Genomic DNA, 22,700 nt, shown 5'->3' with positions numbered 1-22,700 from the left:
GTCAGAAATACCCTCCCAGCATCACAGCAGTGCACTGAGCTGGCAGGCACAGACATGCACACACAGCCACGTGCACTGAGCTGGCTCGATCCTATTTGAAGACCTTCCCCACTCAGCGTAGGCTGGGAGAAGGGATAAGAGGAATAAAACCCCTGTACTTAACAAGTGTTGTCTCTTTTTCTGCTAGTAAATATTTCCCTGTGGAGCTGGCAGCACCCACATAGCAGCACCAGCAAATCGGGGTGCAGGGCTCAGTGCCAGCACAGCCAGGCACAGCTCGCTCTCACCCACAGCTGCTCCCTGGGCTGGCTCCCTGTGCCTCCGGCTGCCACCAGAGCCTCGTGTCACCCTGCCTGCCAGCCTGCGGTGCTGGAAATCCCCACCAGCTATATCCAAGGTGTACGTGGCCTCTGCTTGTTCTCAGGATGTTTAAATGGACTAAAGCAGGTGTAGGGTAGCTAACAGTTAAATTAGAAAAAGAATACTTAATAGTTAGAAAATTATGGTGAAATTCCTGCCTAATTCGTCTGTGGCAGACATCCTGGAACCACCTCAATTCCTTTAGGGTAACTTTTATTGTGCAGGTCTTTTTTCTACCCAGAGATTTTGAAGTATAACTATGATCAAGGTTCTTCTTAAAATCTCCCAGACAGAGGGAGTTGAAATTTGGCCAAGGAGCCAAAAGAAGTGGAAGAGGAATTTGGAAAAAGAAACATGGTATCTCCACCTTCAATTTTCCTCCAGCCTTCTAGTCCCACCAGCTCTGTAAGTTCCAACTCTTTTAACACAAGAATTTACAAAGGACTGTCCTGTCCCCTGAACATTTTGATGGACCTGAAGTGAACTTCTGCACTCGAAACAAAAAAGTTTGCAACTTCATTGCAAAGGCAAAGGCCTGATAACAGTCTGGTGTGTGATGGCATTTGTAGGTTTTCAAACGAAATGAGAGTAGTACTTCTCAAAAGGCACTTTACTCTCAAAAGGCACTTTATACATCTGTTCCTCCTTTAGACTTCATAGGAAGTAGGGGGAAACACTTTTTTTCTTTTTTTATCAACTGATTTTGGGTATTGAAGGTGTTCTTTAATACCAAAAACAATTTAAAGATAATTTATCAGGAAGTTGAGGAAAATTGAGGAAAAATATTTAAAACAGATTTATTTACCCTATACATGTTTTAGGCTTAAGAAGATACTGTCAACTTGAATTTGGGTTAAAATAAATATCCACAGTAAGATCTTTAGATACAAGGTTTTGCTTTTCTAGACATACTGGTCATTTTATATTTGAGGGTTTTTTGTTTTGTTGTTTTTTTTTTTTCCTTGTCTTTCTCACGTTCTTGTGTGAGCAGCAAGACAAAACCTATCCTGATTACACCAGAGAAAACAAATGACCGGGCCAAAAGCTTTCATAAACGAACACGTGTCTCCCATCACCACTCAGGTGAAAAACACATTTCAGACAAAATAGGGTTGCTTTTGTTCGCTTTTTTTTTTTAATGTCCTCTAAAAAGGGGTAAATATTACTGGATTATTGCCCCAGTGCATTACCTTTTGTCTAATCATTCACACCTGTGAAAAACTGAATGAAAAAACATGTGCCTTCATGAAGTTTGGGAAAGTGGAGAAACACGTACTGTCTTCAGAGATAAACTGGATAATGATCCTGTGCATCTAAAACGGGACAGATTTTTAATCTGTTCATGTAAAAGGGGTTAGATTTTCTTTTCTCTTAGGCTAATATAAACTGCAGAAATATTTTCCATGCAGTACGCTATGGTTTCTTCTAAATCACCTGATTTTGCTTATCCTTGATGACCAATAGGTTTATACCAATAAAAAGCATTACAGAAAAATATTTTTCCTTTAAACTAATGAGTGGAAGGTTAAGAAATTATATATACTTTTGTAATTTTCAAAGGCTCAGATTTAGAAAGGCACATCCTCAGAAACCTCAGCTTAGAGCTGCAGGTGGCAAAGCAAGGCAAACAATGCAAATGTTTCCATAAGAGTGAAACACGGCCATTTGGGAATTTACTTTTTGGCAAAACATTACGATACACAGCTGAAGAATGCTGTATTTTAAAATGGGAAAGGGCAGCAGGATGCATCTCTTTTCTGATCTATAAAGGCTGATGCTTGGGGGTTTCTTCCTACAAAAAAAACCCCATATAAATGCAGCACCTGCCCACAACATACTCAGTTCAGTGCTTCATTTTACTTTTTTTTTTCCCCTCTGAAGCAAATGCATGGGGACGAACATGAAGAAAACATAAGATTACTTTGAACAGATGCAGCATCCTCAAGGGAGGGCACACCCTCCTCAGCACTGCAGCTGGTTTGGAGGGCTGGGCAAGAGGCAGATGTGCTCCGAGTCCCTCGGCTGCCTTCCCCGGCTCTTGTCACCGGTGTGTCACCTCCTCCCGGCTGCACACCACGCCAGCATCCTCCTCGTGCGAGCAGTTGTGCGTGCCCACGGCGGCGTGGGCGCACTCCAGCAGCGTCCTCTCCTGCCCGGAGCACCGCACATCATCCAGGAGAATGCGGAGGGAGCTCCCTTCCCCGAACTCTGCCTTCTTGGCGGCCCGCACCGCGTAGGGGAAGCCGAGCTGGCGGCACACCACGGCGGCGGCGGGCAGGCTCCAGCCGTCGTCGCACACCGTGCCCCACTCGCCGTCGATGAACACCTCCACCCTGCCGCGGCCGCGGCCCCGCCGGCCCCGCCGCATCAGCCGCACGGCGCCGCGGCCGGGCCGCTGCCGGCGCCGCGCCCGCTCCTCCCGGCCCGGCCCGCGGCCGCCGCCAGGCGCGGCTGTGCCGGGGCCGCCCGGCCCGCGGGGCTCCGGGACCCCGCCCCGCGGCGCCTCGCTCGTGGTCTTCTGCCGGGGACGCGGTGCCGGGGGTGTTTTCATAATAAACTCTGTTGGGGGAAAAGGCAGAAAGCCGTGAGTCTGTCGCGCTCTGGGCAGTGCTTGGAGACAAATATGCGAAACCAGTGATGATTTTTGACTTGTATAACTATTTTCTTGGAATTTGCCTACTTGGTCGTTGTTGGGAAGCAACAACACTCTTAGCGACCCGCTGTTTCCTCAGTGAAAAATGCGGGCTGCTGTTAGCTAGCAGAGAGGGCTGCAGGGCTGAGTGCCAACACTGAGCCTCTCCCAAAAAGGAAGCTCCAAGAGGTTTCTTGGCAAAAGTCAGTCTGGCCCTTCAAGGGTAGGTGCTGGAGATTTGCAGTCAGGAGAGGAGCTTTTCACCGTATCCCGGCGAAGAGCTGCCGAAAGCATTTCATGGACAGGCACTATTTCTGCTCTTCTCTTCATTACTCAGGATTGGATCATTACCAGAGGAGAGCGTGGCCTCCCCGCTGGGCCAGATGCTTTATTCAGAGGAGCTGAAATCTGGAACATTCAAAATCAATTCTCTCTGGCAACTGGAATGTGCAAGAGGAACAGAGTTGCCAGGACAACACATAAAACAGGATTTGGGGTTGGGTTTGTTCTTCCTTATGAAAAAAAGAAAAAAAAATAAAAGAGCCTTGAATTCTGAAGAGATGAAAATTCTTTGCTGTCACAGTTTCCAGGTGTTACTGGACTTGCTTATTCACATGTGCTTTATTTTTAGCTTAAAAATAAGTTTTAGTTTGCCAGAGGAAAGCAATTCAGAATTTCACGGAATAACATTCAACAGAGCTGGGATAATGTCACAGACATTTGCAAAGACATCATGACTTTGAATTATATCCCAGATTTATGCATCCTCATTCATCATTTGGTTTGTAGTACAGAGATGAGGAAAAATATCAGTGTCTTATTTGTGCGTAGTATCTATTGTCCCCAAAATACAAACCCTCACAGTGGTCCATGTTTTTCCAAATAATGATCTTTGAAAAGGAATTGTGTTCATGACATGAAAATATTTCCTTCCTTTGAAAGCTGTGGTTCTCAAGGCAAGAAATAGATTTGAAGGCCTTACCTGTGCACAGCTCATTTGCTGGAGCCTGGTCTGGCAAAGCACTTGAAAACCCTGGGACTGATTGAATATTGTGTAGGACTGTATGAAAGCTAATGGTCATCTGGGAGTGCTTTTCACCTCACTGGATCAAATTGTCATTATATAATACTCTCTAATAAACTATTTATTAAATACACTTCCAAAAAATGCACTCATAGCTAATACAAGGCACATGCCCTGGTGATTCTGTTACTTTCAGACTAAATACTAACCAAAACAACAAATATTTATAGCTAAACATCCAGTGTTCACATGCTTCTGAATCAAAATAGCTGTGCATGTTTTTCACCAAAAGGAGAGTGTAACTCTTAACACACTAGGTAGAATCTCTCTCACCATTTCTAAGTTTTAATTCATGACAAAAACTACCTTGTAAAGAAGCCCAAAAGATTTAGTTATATGTACAGTTTAAAAATCTGAACTTTGGACTCGGGTAGAGAATAAGCATAAGCAGAAATGGACAAAAATGGTTGGACATGAACCAAGTTGTTAATATTTGGAAGCTGCCTGCACAGCTAGAAAAAGAGAATATCTCTGAAGATACTGAGTGCTCAGGCAGGTCAGCAGTCAGTAATTAGCCTTAGAGTTTGTTCCACCTTAAAGACTCAATGTTGCGAGGTGCTGAGTGCCCTCATTATTCCCTGAAGCCAAAGCTGTAGGAATTGTTAGTGACTCAAATGCAATGTAATGTGATTATTGTCATTAAAAATTAAATAAAAGTATCCTGACTTTGAAGTTCTTGCAGTACCATTAGCTTTATTCATGGACTATGAAAGTTCATGGACTATGCTGAGTTGGAAGGGAATTTGTTGGGGTGCGGCCTAGATACCTAGATACCATTTAATGTAAATTAAATGCACAGGGGAAAAGTGCATTCTTTTCCCCTGTGCATTTAATGTGATAGTACCTAGTCTACTTTTGAGATCCTAATATAGTGTTTAGGGTTTTGTTTCTCACATAAATAGTCCTTGGCTTGCTGCAGATTCAGCTCCACCACAGACTACTCCAGCTTCAGCAGTACAATACGTCACGCAGCATGAAGCAATCAAAAGGCCCTGGAGGGTTTGGGTAAGCCAAAAGTTCACCCCAGTGTGTGATCACTGATTATACTGGGAGCATTTTCTCATCCCACCTTTTCTCACTTTCAACTAACAATGACTCAGCTCTCATCTTGCTCAATGAGCTACTTCCCAACCCTTTACCCATCATATCCTCTCCACTACCCGAAGCTACTGCAAAAAATCACTTGTCACAGAAAAGCGCCATTGAGCACATGGTATCTGGACAGGAACAGTTACAGGGAAACCAAGCTGGTGGTAATGAAATGTGTAGAATATTGCTTGAAAAAGGGAAAATGAACAGGGCCAGAAACTACAAAGGAAATTTCACATGGCCAGGAAAGGGGAAATAGTGTATGACTTATTTGAACCAACTCTTCAGATCCAAAACATCTGGAAAGATTTAATTTTGAGGATACCCTAATGAGCGTAGTTCTGGGTAGTCTCCACACATGTGGAGAGATAGTGCAAGTCTGGAGTTTGTATCTACTGCCAGATAACATGAACCAGTAATAAACAGCAAGAGTAACACTCACTCTCCTTTGGCACAAACGGGATGCGCTTGCTTTTGACTTTCACTGGCGATGGCTCAACTTGGCATTTTCCTGGTGGCGCTGTCCTTGAAAGAAAGGGACACATACACTGCACAATTAATTCCTTTCCTCTGGCATTGCAACACTTTGCTTCCCATTATTTTCTAAGAACATAATTCTTATTGAAAAAAAAAAGGTCTGTTTAAATGATGCAACTAATCTCTTACAGTAGAAAACATAACTAAAGAATCACAGATCACCACTGATGAAAGCCCAAATATTCACAAGGCAGTGGAGTCCTCTGTCTGTGTTTTCAGTTGCCACTATTGAAGCCATTAAGGAAATAAAATATTGGCAGGTTCAAACACTACAGAAAGAGATTAATCAAAATGAAAATAAAAATTACAAAACTAGACAGTATATGTTGAATATCTGACACAAAGATCATGTGTATGCAAGATTTCAGACTGTTTTCACGGAAGCAAAATAACACACTATTATTCATACAGAAAGCCCAAACAGATGTCGTGCCAAAAACGCATTAGTTTCAGAAAAGAACTCTAAGTGTCTCCTTAGAGGCTTTGTCTTAGTATGGTGCTTTATTTTGACAGAATTTGCTTGCCATAGAGATGTATCCCACTTCTGGGAAGTAACATCCAGTTCATCACCACTTTGTCCTATGACAGCTGTCTTGGTAATCCTCAGACTTCTTCAGAGGTTTTTAAATTGGTTCAAAAATTAATGATGTTTGCATTTGGAGGGTATAACTCCTGGGCAATTAGGATTGTTTGCATTTGCATTTTTGTGGAAGGCAGAGAGCTTCTCTCTCAACTGTCTATACAAGGATGTTCCCTACGTTCATGAGCTTTCCAATGACTTTTTTTGGTACTCTGAACATGAACAAAACTTCTATTTAAACTTAAACTTACGGCTGGTGTTTGATTTCTGCTTTCTCTATTTTTGCACAGGTTGCGTAATACCAGCTTCTTAATACATAGTTTACAGGAACTCTTCCGTTGCATTAGATAATGGAAAATGCTCTTGACAGAGGAAAGTTGGAGGAAACACATGAGAGATCTGGGGGCTTTTTAATTTTGGGGACTGGTTTCAACATAAAACTAGACAAGTGGTTTGGTTCAAAATCCTCAGATAGCTAAAGCTGTAAATTTAATCCATTAAAAAAAAAAGCTATTAAAAAAATCTCACTCTGTTTCTGGCTGAAAGTAGCTTGGTGTTTAGCCAATAATAGTAACACTTTAAAAACAGGAAGATGGAAAAAACAGCTGTAAGTCTTCCCATAAAACACAGCTATTCCCTGCCTTGCCCAGTCTCAGATACAGGCACATGGAATCCAAGAGGTGTAGTGATGGTCCTTTTTTCTTATCCAATCCATATTGCTCTTTGAAACACTAAGAAGAATGTACTTTTTTTATATTCATGTCTGGTTTGCCAAAGAAAGCACTGCAGGTCATGCTGGTCCAGCTTTGGCTGCAGTGGTCTGGGGGCACAGGGCTCTTGTGGAAGATGAAAAAAGGGATGGAGAGGAACTCAGAAAAAATAGCTTGAGAAAAAGTGCCTCCTTTTGGGCAGGAATATAAAGAAACTTTGTCCAAGAAAGACAAGCCACCCTCTAGTGTTCAGGAAATCTCCAAACCTACATAACACCAACAGGCCCCATAAGTTTGGCACCAGGCATGTAGACCCCCAGGACAGCAGGAGCAAAGCAGACCCACAATGGGTTGCTCCAGATGTTCCTTGATTGAATTCCCCAGACGGGCCCAGCATGGGAGAAGAGTTAATTAGTCAGCCAGCACGACTCATCACATCCACACCATCACACATCCCACAGCAGGACTCACTGCACACCTTGCAACAAGAACATCTCATACCTGGATGTGTCCACCACTTTGTACACCACTCCATTGGGAGCTGTGGCACTTGGTACACCAGTGGATAAGAAGTACAATTCCCCTGGTAAAAAAAACAGACACACCCATGAAAATTCTCCATGGAGTTTCTGTCCTTTACAGCACAAAAGCATTAACTCTGCATCACGGGCCTGAGAGTTCATCTGCAGTCCATTGGCATAAAATACTCTTAGTGAGTGGCAGCTTTTACAAAATTGTCATGCATTACTATTTGGACAAATTTCCACTGCAAGGTCACCTGCCCATACCTTAGTTGTCATCTCATTGCGATCTGTGTTCTTTGAATTTTCTAATGTATTACAGTCAAACCCTGAATTACTTTTGTTGAAATGAAAGGAAATTAAGAAAGTGCACTGTCTTCTGTTCATTTGGATGAAGCACTCATTTGGGGTGAATTACAGGACATTTTGCTTTTGCTTTCTCTAGCACACTCACAGAGTGAGACATATCTCAGACAAAAGGCATTTGATTCATCATAGCTCTGTCAGGTCACATTTGCAGGGCTCAACCTTCAACCCAACAATGTCCATCACCATTTATTTGATTTATTTTTTCTTAATTGCATTTCTATCCTTCTTCTCCTGTTGTGCAGGGGAGACTGGCATAAACAGCCCTTCTGGCACTCATTTGAGAGCTCAAGTGCTTGAGCAATGCAACAAAAAGGATCAGAGAGAAAAAATATATTTGCAATATTTAAAAAAAAGAAAAATATAGAAAATAGTAAAAGAGGCAGGAGACTTGCTTAGTGAATAAGGCAGATTTTTTTGGGTGCTCTATGGGTAGTCCAGGGGGAAGAGGGGAAGAAACAGAGAGGTCAATGTGAGCAAGGGAATGTGTAGGCAGTTGGTGGCAGCTGAGGCTGAGTCTCTGTCCTCCTACCTGATCTCCTGTGCTGCCCTGGGCTGAGTTCCTCCAGACAATCCCATGGCAGAAACCTTTGGCTAGTTTCTTCATTTTTCTGGTCAGCTTCATTAATGACAGGCCAGAGGCAGCCTTGGTCCAAATGGGGACAGGAAACACCCGGCACTGAGTTTTGTGGTGACATGTATTTTACATCCTGCCCCTCTTTCCTGGAAGTTATCAGGCAGGAGTTTGGATGCTCAGGCCATGAAGCACAGAGGCTACACACATGTGACCCACAGGTCTGGGGTGTCTCTGACATGTTCTGCTGGCCAGGGACGGGGCTGATGGCTTTATAATTGCTGTGCAATGAGCCAAAACCAGAACTCTCCCAATGAACTATTCACACCCACTGCACCAGGTAGATTAACATCCATCAGAGCAACAACCCCAAAACTTAAATGCTTCTGTGAAGAAAACCCTTTTAAAATAAACTCTGTGGCAAAGTTGTAAAAAATGAGATTCCTAGTACACAAAAAAGGTGCAAGAGAACACTGCCCACAGCAGATAAAGCAACCTCACTACACTGTTATCAACAGATTTCTTTCTATTACTATAAAGCAAGCACAAGGCAATTTACTACCTCTGAAATAAGAGTCCAGCCCAAATCTCCATTAAGCTCTATTGCATTTATACAAAACACACTGTAGGGCAAAAGGGTGGCAGCATTTTACCCTGTTTTGTCCAGACTCTGTTGACAAGCACAGGATGAGGGATATCATCCTCATGTGCATGAGTAAGGACTGCAATCAACAGCTTGATATTGCACTTAGCACATGGCTGATTTGACCTAAGTTATTTGATTTTCGGTTAAGATATCCTTCTCGCTACAGCTCTGTGAAACAGCTCTAAATTCCATGAATATTAACCATTACAGAAAATGGAATTTAACTCTAAAATAAAGTCAAACTTTCAAGCTAATACTTAACTTGGAGGATTTGCATTTGCAAGATAAAATTTGCATTTATATGATTTGAGCAACATCCAAACTTGACATAATCTGCAGGAAAAAACAGATGTTTAAAAGCTGGGGCATTCTGGAAGCAGGTGCTTGTGATCACGAGCCAAGACCTCCCAGGAGCAGGGCAGAGCACAACTCCTGCATTGCTGGGTCACACATGAAGCACACACTGTGGGGCTCATCCTCTGCCTGCTCCCAGCCAGGGGCTGCATGGGCTGCACATTCTGCAACCCCCCTGTACAAACAGCAGGAGACACCACCAGCTTGCACCCCAGGACTCTTTATTTCCTCCTCTTCAAATCACAGCAGCAGCTCCCTTCTAGAAAGCAAAATGTCTGCAGTCATGAAAACACAGCAAAGCTCTGCTGAGACTGCAACCTTCAGTTCTATGTCAGGCAAAATTCCATCTGGCACTAATAAAATATGGACTTAAAGACTCTTTTGCTGATGCCTCACACAAGATATAACATAGACTTTTGTTCTGCTTCATCTTGAGAGGTACAAATACCCCGGCCCAGGGTAAGCAGATATATAATTGCTGTTCTTGACATCTTCTTCCCTGTATGCATTAATAATGCCTGCAGCCTTCTTGACTAGACAAGAGGATAGACTTGCTATTCACTTGGGTATCATCTTCTCAGGCTCCCAGGGCCTGCATTCCCCTTGGCATGGCACTGTGAAGAATGAAGTTTCTTTTCTAAGTTTGTTTTACTCTACTTGCTCCTCTCTGCTCCCTGTTCTCCACAGGGAAGGGCAGCAGCACGTCCAGCACACCAGACTCAGTCCCAAGGCAACTGAATCTCCATCTCCCACTGTAGGCACTCAGACCTCAAAATTAGCATTGTAACTTCGATTTGGTATTTGGGAGATGCTGGGAATATGGCATTTTAAAGACTCGTGCTGTGCCTCTCCATGGCCTGCTGCCCTCTCTGATTCCTTTTCTGGTGTTTCGTTCAGAAGAGAAACTAGAAACATGCTATTCAGTGTGACATAAAGTTAAAAGATTACCTGCTTCATCCTCAGCAAAGGAGATGATGTATTGATAATAGTTATTGATAAGCCCCGGGAACATGCACGTTTGTCCTGTCCCCATGCAGATTTCATTGTACTGCCACTCTCCAGTAGCACGATCCTCCTTCAAAGACATCAGGCGTCTGCAAGGCAAAAGAACACTTCTACAACCTGACCCAGATGATTTATGAATGTTAGCATGGACACCTGAAAGGATATTTAATGCTTCCTACCCACACTAGCTGCAATAGGAACTGCAGCTTCTCTGAGTGAATGATTGTTAATATTAACCCAAGTGTATGATACACCCTGCAACCCTTTGTCTTCAAGAGCAACACAAGCCCGTGAAAAAACAAGAGGGGAAGGTTGAAGGGCTATCAGGCTGTTTTGGAGGGGTTTTGGCTGGGGGTACAACTTTGTGAGTGCCCTAAGTGTTTACTTACCCACTCATAAAATCACCAAATATGTACAGGCCATTCAGGTTTGGAGACTCACAACCTCGATAGACGTAGCCTCCTGTAACGGATTTCCCCATTTTGTGTGGATATGCATAAATTGGAAGCACATCATCTGTAGGGCAGAAAAGATCTGTGACTTGTTTTGCACATGCTGCAGAATAGCCTTTATCTAGATTGTTCTGAGACTGGCAGAGTACAATCAGGTTCCCTGGTGCATCTTCTATTTAAATGAATTGCCGATGGAGTTGTGTTTTGTTTGATTTTTGCCTTTTCAGAATCACATTTGATTGCCCTGCCCCTCACTAAGACACCTCAGTATTCTCCTGAGCCCTTCTCCTCCCACTACAATCCATCTCTGTTAGTGCAACTTCTGCCACATTTCTAGAGAGCTTGTCTGGTTTAGCTACAAATCACAGGTTACTCCTAGGGCCACTGCACCCATGCAGGAAATGTTTGCCCAGTGCAGCTTTGTTTAGGTGATAAAAGGAAAAAAAGAGATGGGTGATTCCAGACTGCAGGCATTGATGAAAAGATATGTCAGATGTCAGCACAAATAGCTTCTGTTCCTCTGAGATTGAGAAGCAACTTGAAAGGGCCATCAAATATTTATGGGATGGTACAGGCATGAATGATGTAGTACTGGCATATTCATTGTGAAAGATAAGTTAAAACATAAGACAAATGTAAAATGGAGAGAGATGTCCTGATTTTGAGGGTCTCCATTAGATGCTTCCTCCCCTTTCTTTTGAAACTCCTGGCTCACAGGTACCTCATGGTACCCTTTCCTCCTCATCCTCACAGCCTTTCTCCCTGCCCATGTAGCAGATGCTGCAAGTAGCAAACCCAGCAGCTCTGCCAGCAAGGAATTTGCACCAGGGGAATTTCCTCTAAAGCAGGTGTTTTCTACACTTCAGCTGTACTTATCATTCTAAAGGGGCTGTGACATTTCACTGTTCGAATAAAGGGTCTCTAAAGTCATCAAAAATTGCTCTGAATCCCTGGAGACCTCAGTAAACTGTCTGCCATGAATGCTCATGTGGGTACTGTCACACAGGAGAGCAATAAATGAGCTCTCTGACAACTGCTTCAGCAAAGGGAGTGCAAAAAATCTGCTCCCTGCTCTTGATATTTTTATTAAAAAATAGTTAATCACTCTGGCTGGTACTTATAGCAAAGCTACTGGAAGTCAGGAATTTAAACTGAGTTAATATTAGGAAGAAAATTAAACAACACATAGCACATGGAAGAGAAAATAATCAGAATCTCAGCTAATGCAAATCAGTGCCAGCCCACTCCTTGAATCTCTGAGAAGAGGTTCCAGCACAAGACATGGTCCACATCAGCCCTTGCAATTCAGTATGTTTTGACTTCACACACTCCCTGGAATTTAGCCAGCCTGCAAACACCCTCAATACAGTTTCGAACAGTTTAAAGAAATGAAAATAAAATGAGGTTTTCCTTTGTGGCATAGCTAAAAGAAAAGAAAATACACTGTACATTCAGTTACCTGCAAAGCAAGTAGCGTGCATAAGGGTTGATCAGTCAATTTTCTCTCTCTTTTTAAAATAAGGGTGAGTTATGGAGAAAAATACAATTCCTCCATATTTTTCTGGCTCCTGCACAAAAGCTTATTTTATGTGGCAAAGATGAAATTGTCCCTCTAAACTACAGAATCACAAAGTAATTTCACTAACAACAACAATCACCTAGAAAAACAACAGCGAGCATGCTTCACTTTCCTCCTAACTCAGAACTGGTAACATTTATACTTTCAGTACTTATGCCCAAGCCAGTTCCCTTCTAGAAGGACAGCAGAGGTTTACATCTCAAAAAGGTGTGTGTACCACCAAGCAGGCAGGCTTTGAAGGCAGGAATTAAAAACGAGAGCACATCAATTTACCCAAGGAAGAATTGGCGCAAAGTTTTTTATCGTAGCAGCTGAACCCTTCCTTCGCCCTCCAGCCGTAATTTTTCCCTTTCTCGACGATGTCGACTTCTTCGTATTTATTCTGGCCCACATCTCCACAGAAGAGCCTCCCCTTGCCTTCCTTGGTGTGAGGGTCCCCCCTGTCGAAGGAGCAGCGCCACATGTTCCTCACGCCGTAGGCGTAGACCTCGGGGCGAGCCGCGGGGTCGCTGACGAAGGGGTTGTCAGCGGGGATGCGGTACAGGGGCCCGCGCTCGTTGTTGTTCACATCGATCCGCAGCACTTTGCCCAGCAGCGCTGATCTGTGTCGAGAGAAGAAGCGAAAAAGATAAAGAAATAAGACTAGACCTTGGCAAAAAATCAGAGGTGGGGTGCGGTTGGAAAGTCTAGGGTTTCATTCTTTTTGTTTTAGGAAAGAAACAAGTCTTTGAATATCTCTGGAAAAAAAGAACCATTTCAAGATTAATTGCATTTGCCCTCAAACAGCCTTCAGGTGGCTGGCATTGATTTCCCACAGCCTGGAGCTGCCATAGGGATAGATCCAGTCTTACTTGTTCTGGGCATTTCCAAAGGTGCCAAAAGGATCCCCAGCCATGCCTCCATCTCCAGTGAAGATGTAGAGGTACTCATCATCTCCAAAGAGCAGCTCTCCTCCATTATGGTTGGAAGCAGGCTCTTCTATTTCAAGGATTATCCTAAGTGAAAATAGGGAGAAAGCAATTACTTACTGCACAAGCAGTATGCAAAGGGCAGAGCAATGTCATGACAGATGGAAGCAGCTACAGATTGGTTTTGATAGAAATTCCTCCTTATCCATGTTACTGAATTTTTATTGGGCATAGCTGATTTTCTAACTTTAAATAGTTTCAACATATTTTCCAGATTACAGAAACACCAAATTCTGTAATATGGAAAGTCTGGGAAATCACATGAAAAAATATACTTTTAATTGCTTAAACTTTTCCTCTGATTCTTTCTTCATCCTTTTTAATCTTGTTCTTAATTTTTCTTTATAATTTATTAAAGAAAAGGCATCTGAGCTAATAACCAATTGGAAATTGTAAGAGAAAGGACTCCAGTCCATCTGTGCATCTGTACAGCTTTTGGTACAATCTTGCCAGGCACTTTCACAGCTAACATAAAACTTCTCAAACATTAAGGAATAGTTAGATTCTTAAAGAGAGAAGAATCCTGAAATGATAATTACACACTCAGGACTTTATGAGTTTAAAGAGCGGTTAAAAGCAGCCCCACCAACAAACTGAATTTACCAAAGGTTATTCAAAGAAGTACCAACCTTAATTTACCTTAATTTTAAGCCCAAACTCTCTATTTTATTTGTTTATTTTATGCTTCTGGAATCCCTTCCATAGCATGAAGGGGGAAAATACATAAATTATAATTTTACAGAATAGTAAAGCCACAAGTACATGCATTGGAGGTTCCCAGGTGCAACAACTATAGTTTATTATTTCCAGCTTCTAAAAAAGTCCATATTTCATGCTGGCAGTGCATCTTAAGACCTACAAAAGCAAACTATAATATTTACATATACCACTTCATTTTTAGACAGTTTTTTTTTTTTTCCATTCTGAAATGTTGATAGTTACTGTGAGCTGTGGGAAGGAACCCAGCTATGGAGTTACTGTCACCTCCTGTTAAATGTCAGCACCTCTGTGATAAGGTAACTGCGCAAAAGGCACAGGTTCCAGCTGACAGAAGGAGTGAGGGAGGATCCTTTATGGAGACAAAGGTGAATCTTCCTCAGCCTCCCAAAGAAGATGGAAAAAACCAAAACTCACTGAGAAACATCTGAGGATAAACAGACACATGCATTTGAGCCAAGGCAGTGCACACCACGTGTCAGCCTGAGCTCCCTCTTGGGCAGCAGCTCAGGATGAAGTCAGTGGGACCTGAGCCTACACAAGCACAATAGGACCACAATTTTGTTTTCTTAAGCTTTTGCCGTACTAACCATAAGCTAAGTAAGCACAGAAATTGTTACAAACATAGAGCCTGAGGATTCTTAAACAAGACAGCTCATGGGCTGTTGATATCTGCAGGTTTCTGATTCACTTTCCTGAGTGCCACGTTGTAATTCCCCTTACCTGTCATCTACAGTGCCATTTACACTGGATTGCTGAAATTGCTTTATAAACCAGTATCCCCTCTCTACCATTAGGCTATGTGCATTTTTGAGCTAGAACCATCCACAGCTGGGTGTTTGGAAAGCCCCTAATAAAATCCAAATAATGAAGAAAAAAAATCTTAGAATTAGTAATATTCAAGGGTCTCTTAAAACAGTGGTTCTATAACATAGTTCTGCAACAGGTTATAAATCTATTAGCCTGATTCCACAAACAAGTCTCTCATCATCTGTGCATATTAGTGTGGAACAACTGCAAGACCAGACTCAAACAAATGACATTTCCAATTAAAATGCACTCCGTAATAATATAGTGACTTGTGTTTTATTTAATTTGCTATTTCTAATATCAAAGGGCTGATTTGTTGTTCAGATAAAGAAACATGGGACCAAATCCATCTCTGGTCTGGTATCACTTTGTTTATACTAATTTTGGAAACTTTTGGCTTTGGAATGAATTTCACTCATGCTTTGCAGAAGTCTATTTTAAAGAGTAATCACAAAAGTACAAAACAAATAAATAAACTTCCAAGACCCACCCAACAATAACGCCAAAACACTAACTATAAATAATGTTTAATCCATGTTTACTTAAATCCTCTGACATGCCAGAACTGAGAACTCTATGTGTTTTGTCCTTGAACACTTGCAGTTCATCCATGGAGGACACACATTTTCTGCATCTCAGTACACTAGACATGGACTTGGACTATCATGCTAGCACTCTGGAGTGCAAAAACATTAAACTAAATAAGTCTAATTCATTAATGGTCTTTAAAAATGCACAAGTTGCCCTCTAAGATCTTAAATTCATTTGTCATAAAAACATGTGTACAATACCTTTCAGAACCATGGTCCAAGGCATTCATGTCAGTAGGAGAAATTCTGAACTCACTAATTCGGATTCTCTCTTCAAAGCGAACTTCAACTGAATAGTAGACGTACACTTTACCATTAAATTTGAATTTAGGATGGAAGACAATACACAGAAACCCTCTCTCATCTCCTTCCCAAGGTGAGGTAAGCACAGCTTCGCTGATGTTCAGAAATGGCTTTTCAAGCCTGGATCCATCGGGGAGGTAGGTCCACACCAGGCCGACCTGCTCTGCGATGAAGAACCTGTGGGTGCCGTCGTTGGCGTGCACCATCGCGACGGGATTGCGCAGCCCGTTGGCCACCTCCACCAGGCAGAGCTGGAGACAGCCCTCCGCGTCAGCCGTCACCAGCCCCAGGTTCTGGTTCAGGTTCTGGTTGGCCAGCAGGTGTGGGAAGCAGTAGTCGGTGTCCTCCAGGGACAGGTAGCGGCAGAACTTTGCCATGTTGTTTTCCAGTGCAATTAACTCTGGGTCTGCAGAGAGAGCGTGAAAAATGGAGCGGCAGTTTTGCCACACTTGCGTGCAGTAGTCTTGGCATAGTCCTGGGATCGTCCGCACGGGGGTGGAGGGATCTTCGGCGTCATACAAGTGAGCTGCATATGGAGAGCATTCCTAGAGGGAGGGAGAAAAGGATGCAAGTCATTTATAGGACCAGATTTGAAACAGCTGAGCAGTGATACTAATTGGAGAGATTTCAACTTAATTACAAGATGTGTTGCGGTTTATTCTGAAGATACGTTAACAGAGGGAAAGATCTTAGAAAGGGGGTTTGTCTCAGCACTCATGGAAATTATCTTCAATATTCCTGGTGAAAGCTGACTTCCTCAAGCTGTTACTCATTTATTCTAACCACAGAACTTTTCAAAAAAATCTGCAATGACGCCTATGTTGCTACATCACCCTAGCAGACTGTACTGGGGAAAAAGAGACTTTTCTTCCTTGGATGCTCTGACTTTTCTATGCAATAATAAAATCCATCACAAAACAGAAATTAAACTGAAGAATTAGCTGAGAAGATTTAGGCCCTGCATCTCCACACTGATGATAGAAAGGGAAAGGCCATCAGGGCCAAAGTCTGGGACATTCATACCTCATCATCTGATAATCCAGGCATGGGCCTCAGACATGGATGTGATTTACACCTTGGGAGGAGTGGGATGTGAAAGGAGAGGAGGAGAGGACACCATCCTTGCTTGGGTCCAGCTGCCTTTGCTGGTGAACCTTTGCCTACAGATAGTTTATATCTCCAGCCAGGAGTGGTGAAAGGCATTTTACAATCATGACATGGGTCACTGCGTCCTGCAAGGGATGCTGAGGTTACAGGATTTCAGACAGTGAGTACAAAATGGCCACAACCCAGGCAAGGTCCTGGCAACAGCTGCAGCTCAACCCTTGTTTAGGGACGGTGCAGCCTTGGAAATCTGCTTAAGGACTGGATCAAGTTCACACAGCTCATTGTAATCTCCATGATGAGAACTTCTACAGACACATTTTCCTTAGGAAAAAGCTGCAATTCAATAAAACTGTCTGTAAGTTACAAACTGACCAGAGTGATTCAGTTCTGTTTTGCAAGGGTTTTTGCTTTCAATAAGCACAATATTTTCCAGTTATAATGCATCTTCCCAAGAAGCACCTCAAAAGTGCTCTTCAAATAATGCAACATGATTCTGTGGAGGCTCAATTATTTTCAAAGTTATATTTCAATAAATACCCGAGACAAAAAAAGTCATACGAGAAACTACTACTTAAATAAATTCTGTATTTTTTAAATTCCTATCTGGCATTGCTTCTTCTTATACTAAGCAAAATTTAATTTAATAGCTTAATTTAAAAAACAAATAGGGAGCTGTTTCTTGATCTATAGGGAGATATTTCTTAATACTGATTGCAATGCTACTCAATAGCTGAAAAGATATAACATCTGAGATTCTGAACTGTTTAAATTAGCTGATAAGCATACACAATATTTAATTTTTATTTTATTTTCCATTACATACCATAATAAACTGAGAGGCCATATAACAGATCATTAGTGTACAATAAACTTTCCTCCTGGAATGTCAAGCCATTCATTGCAAAATGAAGGTTATTATGCTTTCAAATGAGCAGCAATTAATGTGGTAAAAGGAAGATTGCTTGTAACACAAAACACTGAAATTACACAGGCAGATTGGGTAACACACTTGGCTTGGTTACAGAGGTGTGCCAGGGACAGAAAGAGACAGACCATTTGTCAATTCACTTGTAATGACTGAAAAATCTGCCTTAGAAAACAAATTGAAATGAGCTAGAAAGGGAATTTGATGGGAGGGCTGGGTGGGAGCTCAATCTGTTGTTGCCTATGGAGGTTTCCCATTCAGAGAAAGGACGCCCCTCACTCAGGTGTACCTCATTCTGTGAAAGCCTCTTTCAAAGCAACCAGTGATCTCATGCATTACAAAGCAATGCCCTGGCTTCAGCAGCAGCAAAATAGCCCAGAGATATGGATTCCCTGTATCTGCCATTGCAGGTTGTTCACCACAGCCTCAGGTGTGTCTTAACAGAAGTTGTGGGCAACTTCTTCCTCCCTACAACATTCCTGGTGGCATACAGCTAATTACAGCAGCATTACACTGGCAGTGATATTCAGAGATCTATCACTGACCTGAAAGTACCTAAGCATGTGCTAGGGTATTTTCAAGACATGTGAAATATTTTCCAAATTTTATTCTGGAAGAGATGGAGCCTCATACCTTATGCTGAATTTCTCTACTTCAGAAGCAAATATTGTAGTTCTTTAGCCTTCACATCATTCTGACATGTTCACATAACTCAAAACACCAAGAAGCTCTACCCATAGTCAGAGCCCAGAAGCAATATTAGATCTAAATTGTCATTTGCAAATGATGCTGTCTGTTCATTAATTTTAAAATATGATGTGGTCCAAAGACTGAGGAAACTACTGGGCAGATGATCAGTTACTTCAGTAGGGCTGGAACAAGTTTGTACTATGAAAATACTCATCAGAAAACAAAACAAGACACATTAAGACAGGCTAACCAAATGCATCCTGTCTGTTCCAGGAATTCAACGTCAGCTCCTTATCAGGGGAATTCCAACAGTCTGAATCTGATGGAACACCCACATCAAACAATGTCTTATTTACTGCTGCTATCAGCCTGGAGGAAGCAACAGGACTCCTCAGAAAAGCGTTGAACATTATCCCTGTCATTCCTTGACCACCTCCATCTGGAAACTCAAGTCTTTAAGCAAGCTGTTCCCTGAGAAGCAGAGTGAGGCATCTGCTCTTGCAGTTTGGTGGAAAAGAGAAGGCTCCAAGGTAGCCTTATGGCATCTTCCACAGGAGAACAGGAGAGGGATGTTTTACAAAGCAGTGTAGTGATAGGACAAGAGGCAATGGCTTTAAACTGAAGGAGGGTCAACATAGACCAGATTTAAGATAGAAGTTGTTTACAATGAGGGTGGAAATACTGTATGGTTGCAAAAGAGGTGATAGAAGCCACATCCCTGGAAACATTCAAGGACAGGTTGATGTAGTTGAAGCTGTCCCGACTCATTGCAGGGGAGGTTGGACTAGGTCCTTTCCAAATCAAGCTGTTCTATTATTCTGTGAATTCAAGAAAAGGCAGGAATCCACAAGTACAAACTGAGATACTTGTCAAAATAATTTGATCACATTTGAGAGAAATCATGAATTGTCAGGAGGAAGAGACAGAAGTGTGCTGCATAAGTCACAGAAACACACTCAGAAATTCAGATCTAGGATATAAATAGTATATACAATGAATGAATAGAAGCAGAATGTTCTAGAGTGTTTGCAATGACTGAACTTCCATGACATGCTTGTGTAGCCAGAGGCAGTGGTTTGTAGCCACATCTGGACTGGTGATGCACTGAGCTCATCAGAACATTTCGGTGAATCATTGTTCCCACATTGAAATTTTTCTGTGCTTCTGAAGACATCTTCAATGGTTGTCTTTTTGACAAACACAGGAGATTTAGTTATCACTTCCAGAAGCAGGAGTGCTTAGCACACATTGCTGACTGGTGTCCTATCTGCAAATGGACTCTTAGACATCACTTGTTTCAAAAATATATTCAAATGGTTTTTGCTTCCAGTACACTGTGAGATTAAGGAACCCAAGAGGTACCAGCAAAATAGTAAGAGCAGGATTTCTGAAAAGTCATTTTGGTCCCATCTGAGCACAGCAGACAAGACTCCACTGTCTGAACTAATTTAAGGTTTACACTTGCACAGTGCCAACCCGCCACTTATCTGTCTCAGGAGCATTTTCATACATGCAAGGCCTCGACTGATGATAGGGTGAGACACTTTGCTCTGGGCAGATTGTGACCATCCCATTATCATATCTGGCCCCAGAACATCAGCTCTGAGTGGAAACTCCCCCCCACCCTGTGCAGGATGGCCACCACAGAGGTTCCCGGGCCACATCCGCAGGCATTGCTCTGCACCATCACCAGGGCTATTAGCACCTGGCACCTGCTAAAAGTGCAGTAACCCAATACAAAGAAAAGCACCTGACCCCATCAGCTGGTCTTAACAAGGAGCAAGATTTGCACAGGCAGGTGGCCCCTGGGTTTCTTCACCAGATCCGGTATCTAACCCTGGGGAGGGTGAGGAGAGTCTGCAAACTGTGACTGCCCACTTGCCTATCTCAGAGACTGCTGCTCCTAGCTAAAGAAGAGCAGCATCCCTGTTCCTCTTCTACATAACTGCCAATAATAAAAAGTCCACTGGGATACCTGATGATGGACAATCACTCCTTCCAGTGCCTAGAAACACAAGCCTAGGCTGCTGTGGTATCCCTGATGCACTGGTGCCTGTGCCTAGGTGCTGATGCCATGGCTGATGCACCTGTGGGTGGGTACTCCAGTCCGGGCTTGGGAATTCAAGTCATGGCTCACACTCCCCTGGACTGTCCAAAGTTCCCGTGCCTGGACCAGTGCATCGGATGAATGTACCTCTATCCGGGGCAAAGCATCCATACCCGGGCTCGATGCAGCCCTGCATGAGCAGATGCCCACACACACCTGGGCCAAATGGGGCAGAAGCATCCATGCCTACAGCAGCGCTCCGTGCAGGGGCTGAACACGCCTGTGTGGCTGAGCCCCCCGGCGCAGCAGGAGCTCCGGGCGTCCCGGGGGTCTCACCTGGCAGAGCAGCTCCTGCAGGTGCCCGGCGCAGGCGGCGTAGGCGCGCTCGTCGAGGCGGGCGCTGAGGCGGTAGAAGCGCTGCAGCAGGGCGCGGTCGCGGCGCGGGTCGCAGCAGCCGAACTCGGCGTAGCGGCGGCAGAAGGCGAGGCCCCGCGGCGGCCGGAACGGCGGCTTGAAGTCCAGGCACTGCGGGTGCGGCCGCGCCGGCCGCGGGGCCAGCGCCGCCGCCAGCAGCAGCGCCAGGGCCGCCCGCGGGCCCCGCATGGCTCCGCCGGGGCACGGCCGGGGCTGAGCGCTGCCCCCGCCCGCGGGACCGGCCCCGCTCCGCCCGCGGCCCCGCACGGCTCCGCCGGGGCACGGCCGGGGCTGAGCGCTGCCCCCGCCCGCGGGACCGGCCCCGCTCCGCCCGCGGCCCCGCAGCGGCCGCCCCGGCCGCGCTCGCCCCGCGCGGGCCGCACCCGCGGTTCCCGTGGTGGTCTCGGACGGGCGATTTTATTCTGATGGCAGAGCGCAGGCGGGCAGGTACTGCGCTGGACCGCCGGCACTGGGTGTCACAAGCACCGGAGTGCACCGTACTGGGAACGAATTCCTTAGACCGACTCCTCAAGTGACGTCTGCTGGACTCGGTTCTGCCTCTGAGGCTTTTGTGTGACCCAAACACGACAGAATAATAGCACTCGGAGTTTATGCGGCTGGTGGACATGCTTAATAACAAGAAAACCCAACTTCAGTACAACTAGTGCTTCTGCGTCCTTTGTCAGTCATCCTCGGCTGAGCCTGATTAGGTTTAGCTTTGGAGCTGGAAAGAAGAGTCTGACTAGGTTTAGCTTTGCAACTGGAAAGAAGAGTCTGGGCTTTTACACCCAGGTGACATACTTTGCCCTGTGAAGCACTCAGAATGGTGCTCCCTCGCCCAAATAAAATAAAATTGCTGAGGGCACCTAAGGTTCCTCATGGCACACCCCAGGAAAGTAGTTACTCAACATACACATCATATAGCCATATCATATGTGGTGTTATCAGCTGGTAAGATCTAGTCCCATGCAGATGGCATTTTTTTGCTGTTAAACACAGCTAGCCAAAATGTACTGTGTATTTTAATATTAACACACCGACTGCCCCTCAAAAACAGGAGAGTTCATGCTGATACACTATTTCTCACTCCTACTCTGAGTCCAAAGAACTACTGTACAGTGCATGTGGACTATAAAATCACTGCGTGGCTTGGAACATCCTGTCAGGAGACCATATGTGTTACACATTTAATATGAGTTTATTTTGTCTCCATATGCTTATGTAACTGGTGTTAAGGTCACCCAAAACTCTCTAAATGTGCAGGCAACCAGAATACCCAATGATCTTGCTTGAGAATCCTCTACCCTTTTATTTTTGGTCACTTAAAACCACTTTTTTCACAGACAACCTTTTCAAGTGCTTTGGAAAGAACATGATCAAGTTACTGCCCCTGAAAAGTTTGCAAGCTGTGCAAAAAATGAGTATGCAGTTATGCAACTCCTTATTGCATAAAAAACCTGATGTAAAGACATGTCCCTCTTCATCCCAGCTAATCTTTTATTCCTGTGGTTAACACTGGCTGTTTCAGTGTTTATAATGATTATTAGACACTGTTAATTAGCACTGAAACAATGCTTAATATATAAAGAATGGATTGCAGTAGCCAAACATATTCTGGATAATGAGATTTATCCTATAGC

The 22,700-nt window shown here is 43.8% G+C and overlaps 1 protein-coding gene across 3 annotated transcripts; it reads right to left on the bottom strand.

Moving 5' to 3' along the window:
* Positions 1-1,132: 1,132 nt before the first annotated feature.
* HHIPL1 (HHIP like 1) lies at positions 1,133-21,264 on the bottom strand. 3 transcript variants are annotated; one of them, XM_021549669.3, is made up of 9 exons: positions 20,983-21,264; positions 15,776-16,422; positions 13,341-13,484; positions 12,763-13,091; positions 10,848-10,974; positions 10,402-10,547; positions 7,494-7,575; positions 5,608-5,690; positions 1,133-2,919 (listed from the first exon to the last, which is right to left on the bottom strand). In XM_021549669.3, the coding sequence occupies exons 1-9, from the start codon at positions 21,247-21,249 to the stop codon at positions 2,402-2,404; spliced, it is 2,343 nt and encodes a 780-aa protein (XP_021405344.1). In that variant the 5' UTR covers positions 21,250-21,264; the 3' UTR covers positions 1,133-2,401. The 3 variants fall into 3 exon arrangements, with proteins under 3 accessions (XP_021405344.1, XP_085436843.1, XP_085436844.1); XM_085580717.1 differs by having other exon boundaries at positions 20,863-20,996; XM_085580718.1 differs by having other exon boundaries at positions 2,839-3,504.
* Between the last annotated feature and the right edge of the window lie 1,436 nt (positions 21,265-22,700).

The sequence above is a fragment of the Lonchura striata genome, chromosome 5, assembly GCF_050655825.1.
Source record: "Lonchura striata isolate lonStrDom1 chromosome 5, ASM5065582v1, whole genome shotgun sequence".
Taxonomy (NCBI): domain Eukaryota; kingdom Metazoa; phylum Chordata; class Aves; order Passeriformes; family Estrildidae; genus Lonchura; species Lonchura striata.
This window is presented reverse-complemented; position numbering and strand designations above follow the sequence as displayed.

Bases quoted from the DNA above. Each gene is read 5' to 3' on its own strand.
- HHIPL1 (XM_021549669.3), bottom strand. From the start codon at position 21,249: ATGCGGGGCCCGCGGGCGGCCCTGGCGCTGCTGCTGGCGGCGGCGCTG. The intron at 13,485-15,775 runs GTATTGTACACA...ATTTTCACTTAG, and splicing joins TTGGACCATGGTTCTGAAAG to GATAATCCTTGAAATAGAAG. The intron at 5,691-7,493 runs GTATGAGATGTT...CTTTCTTTCAAG, and splicing joins AAAGTGGTGGACACATCCAG to GACAGCGCCACCAGGAAAAT.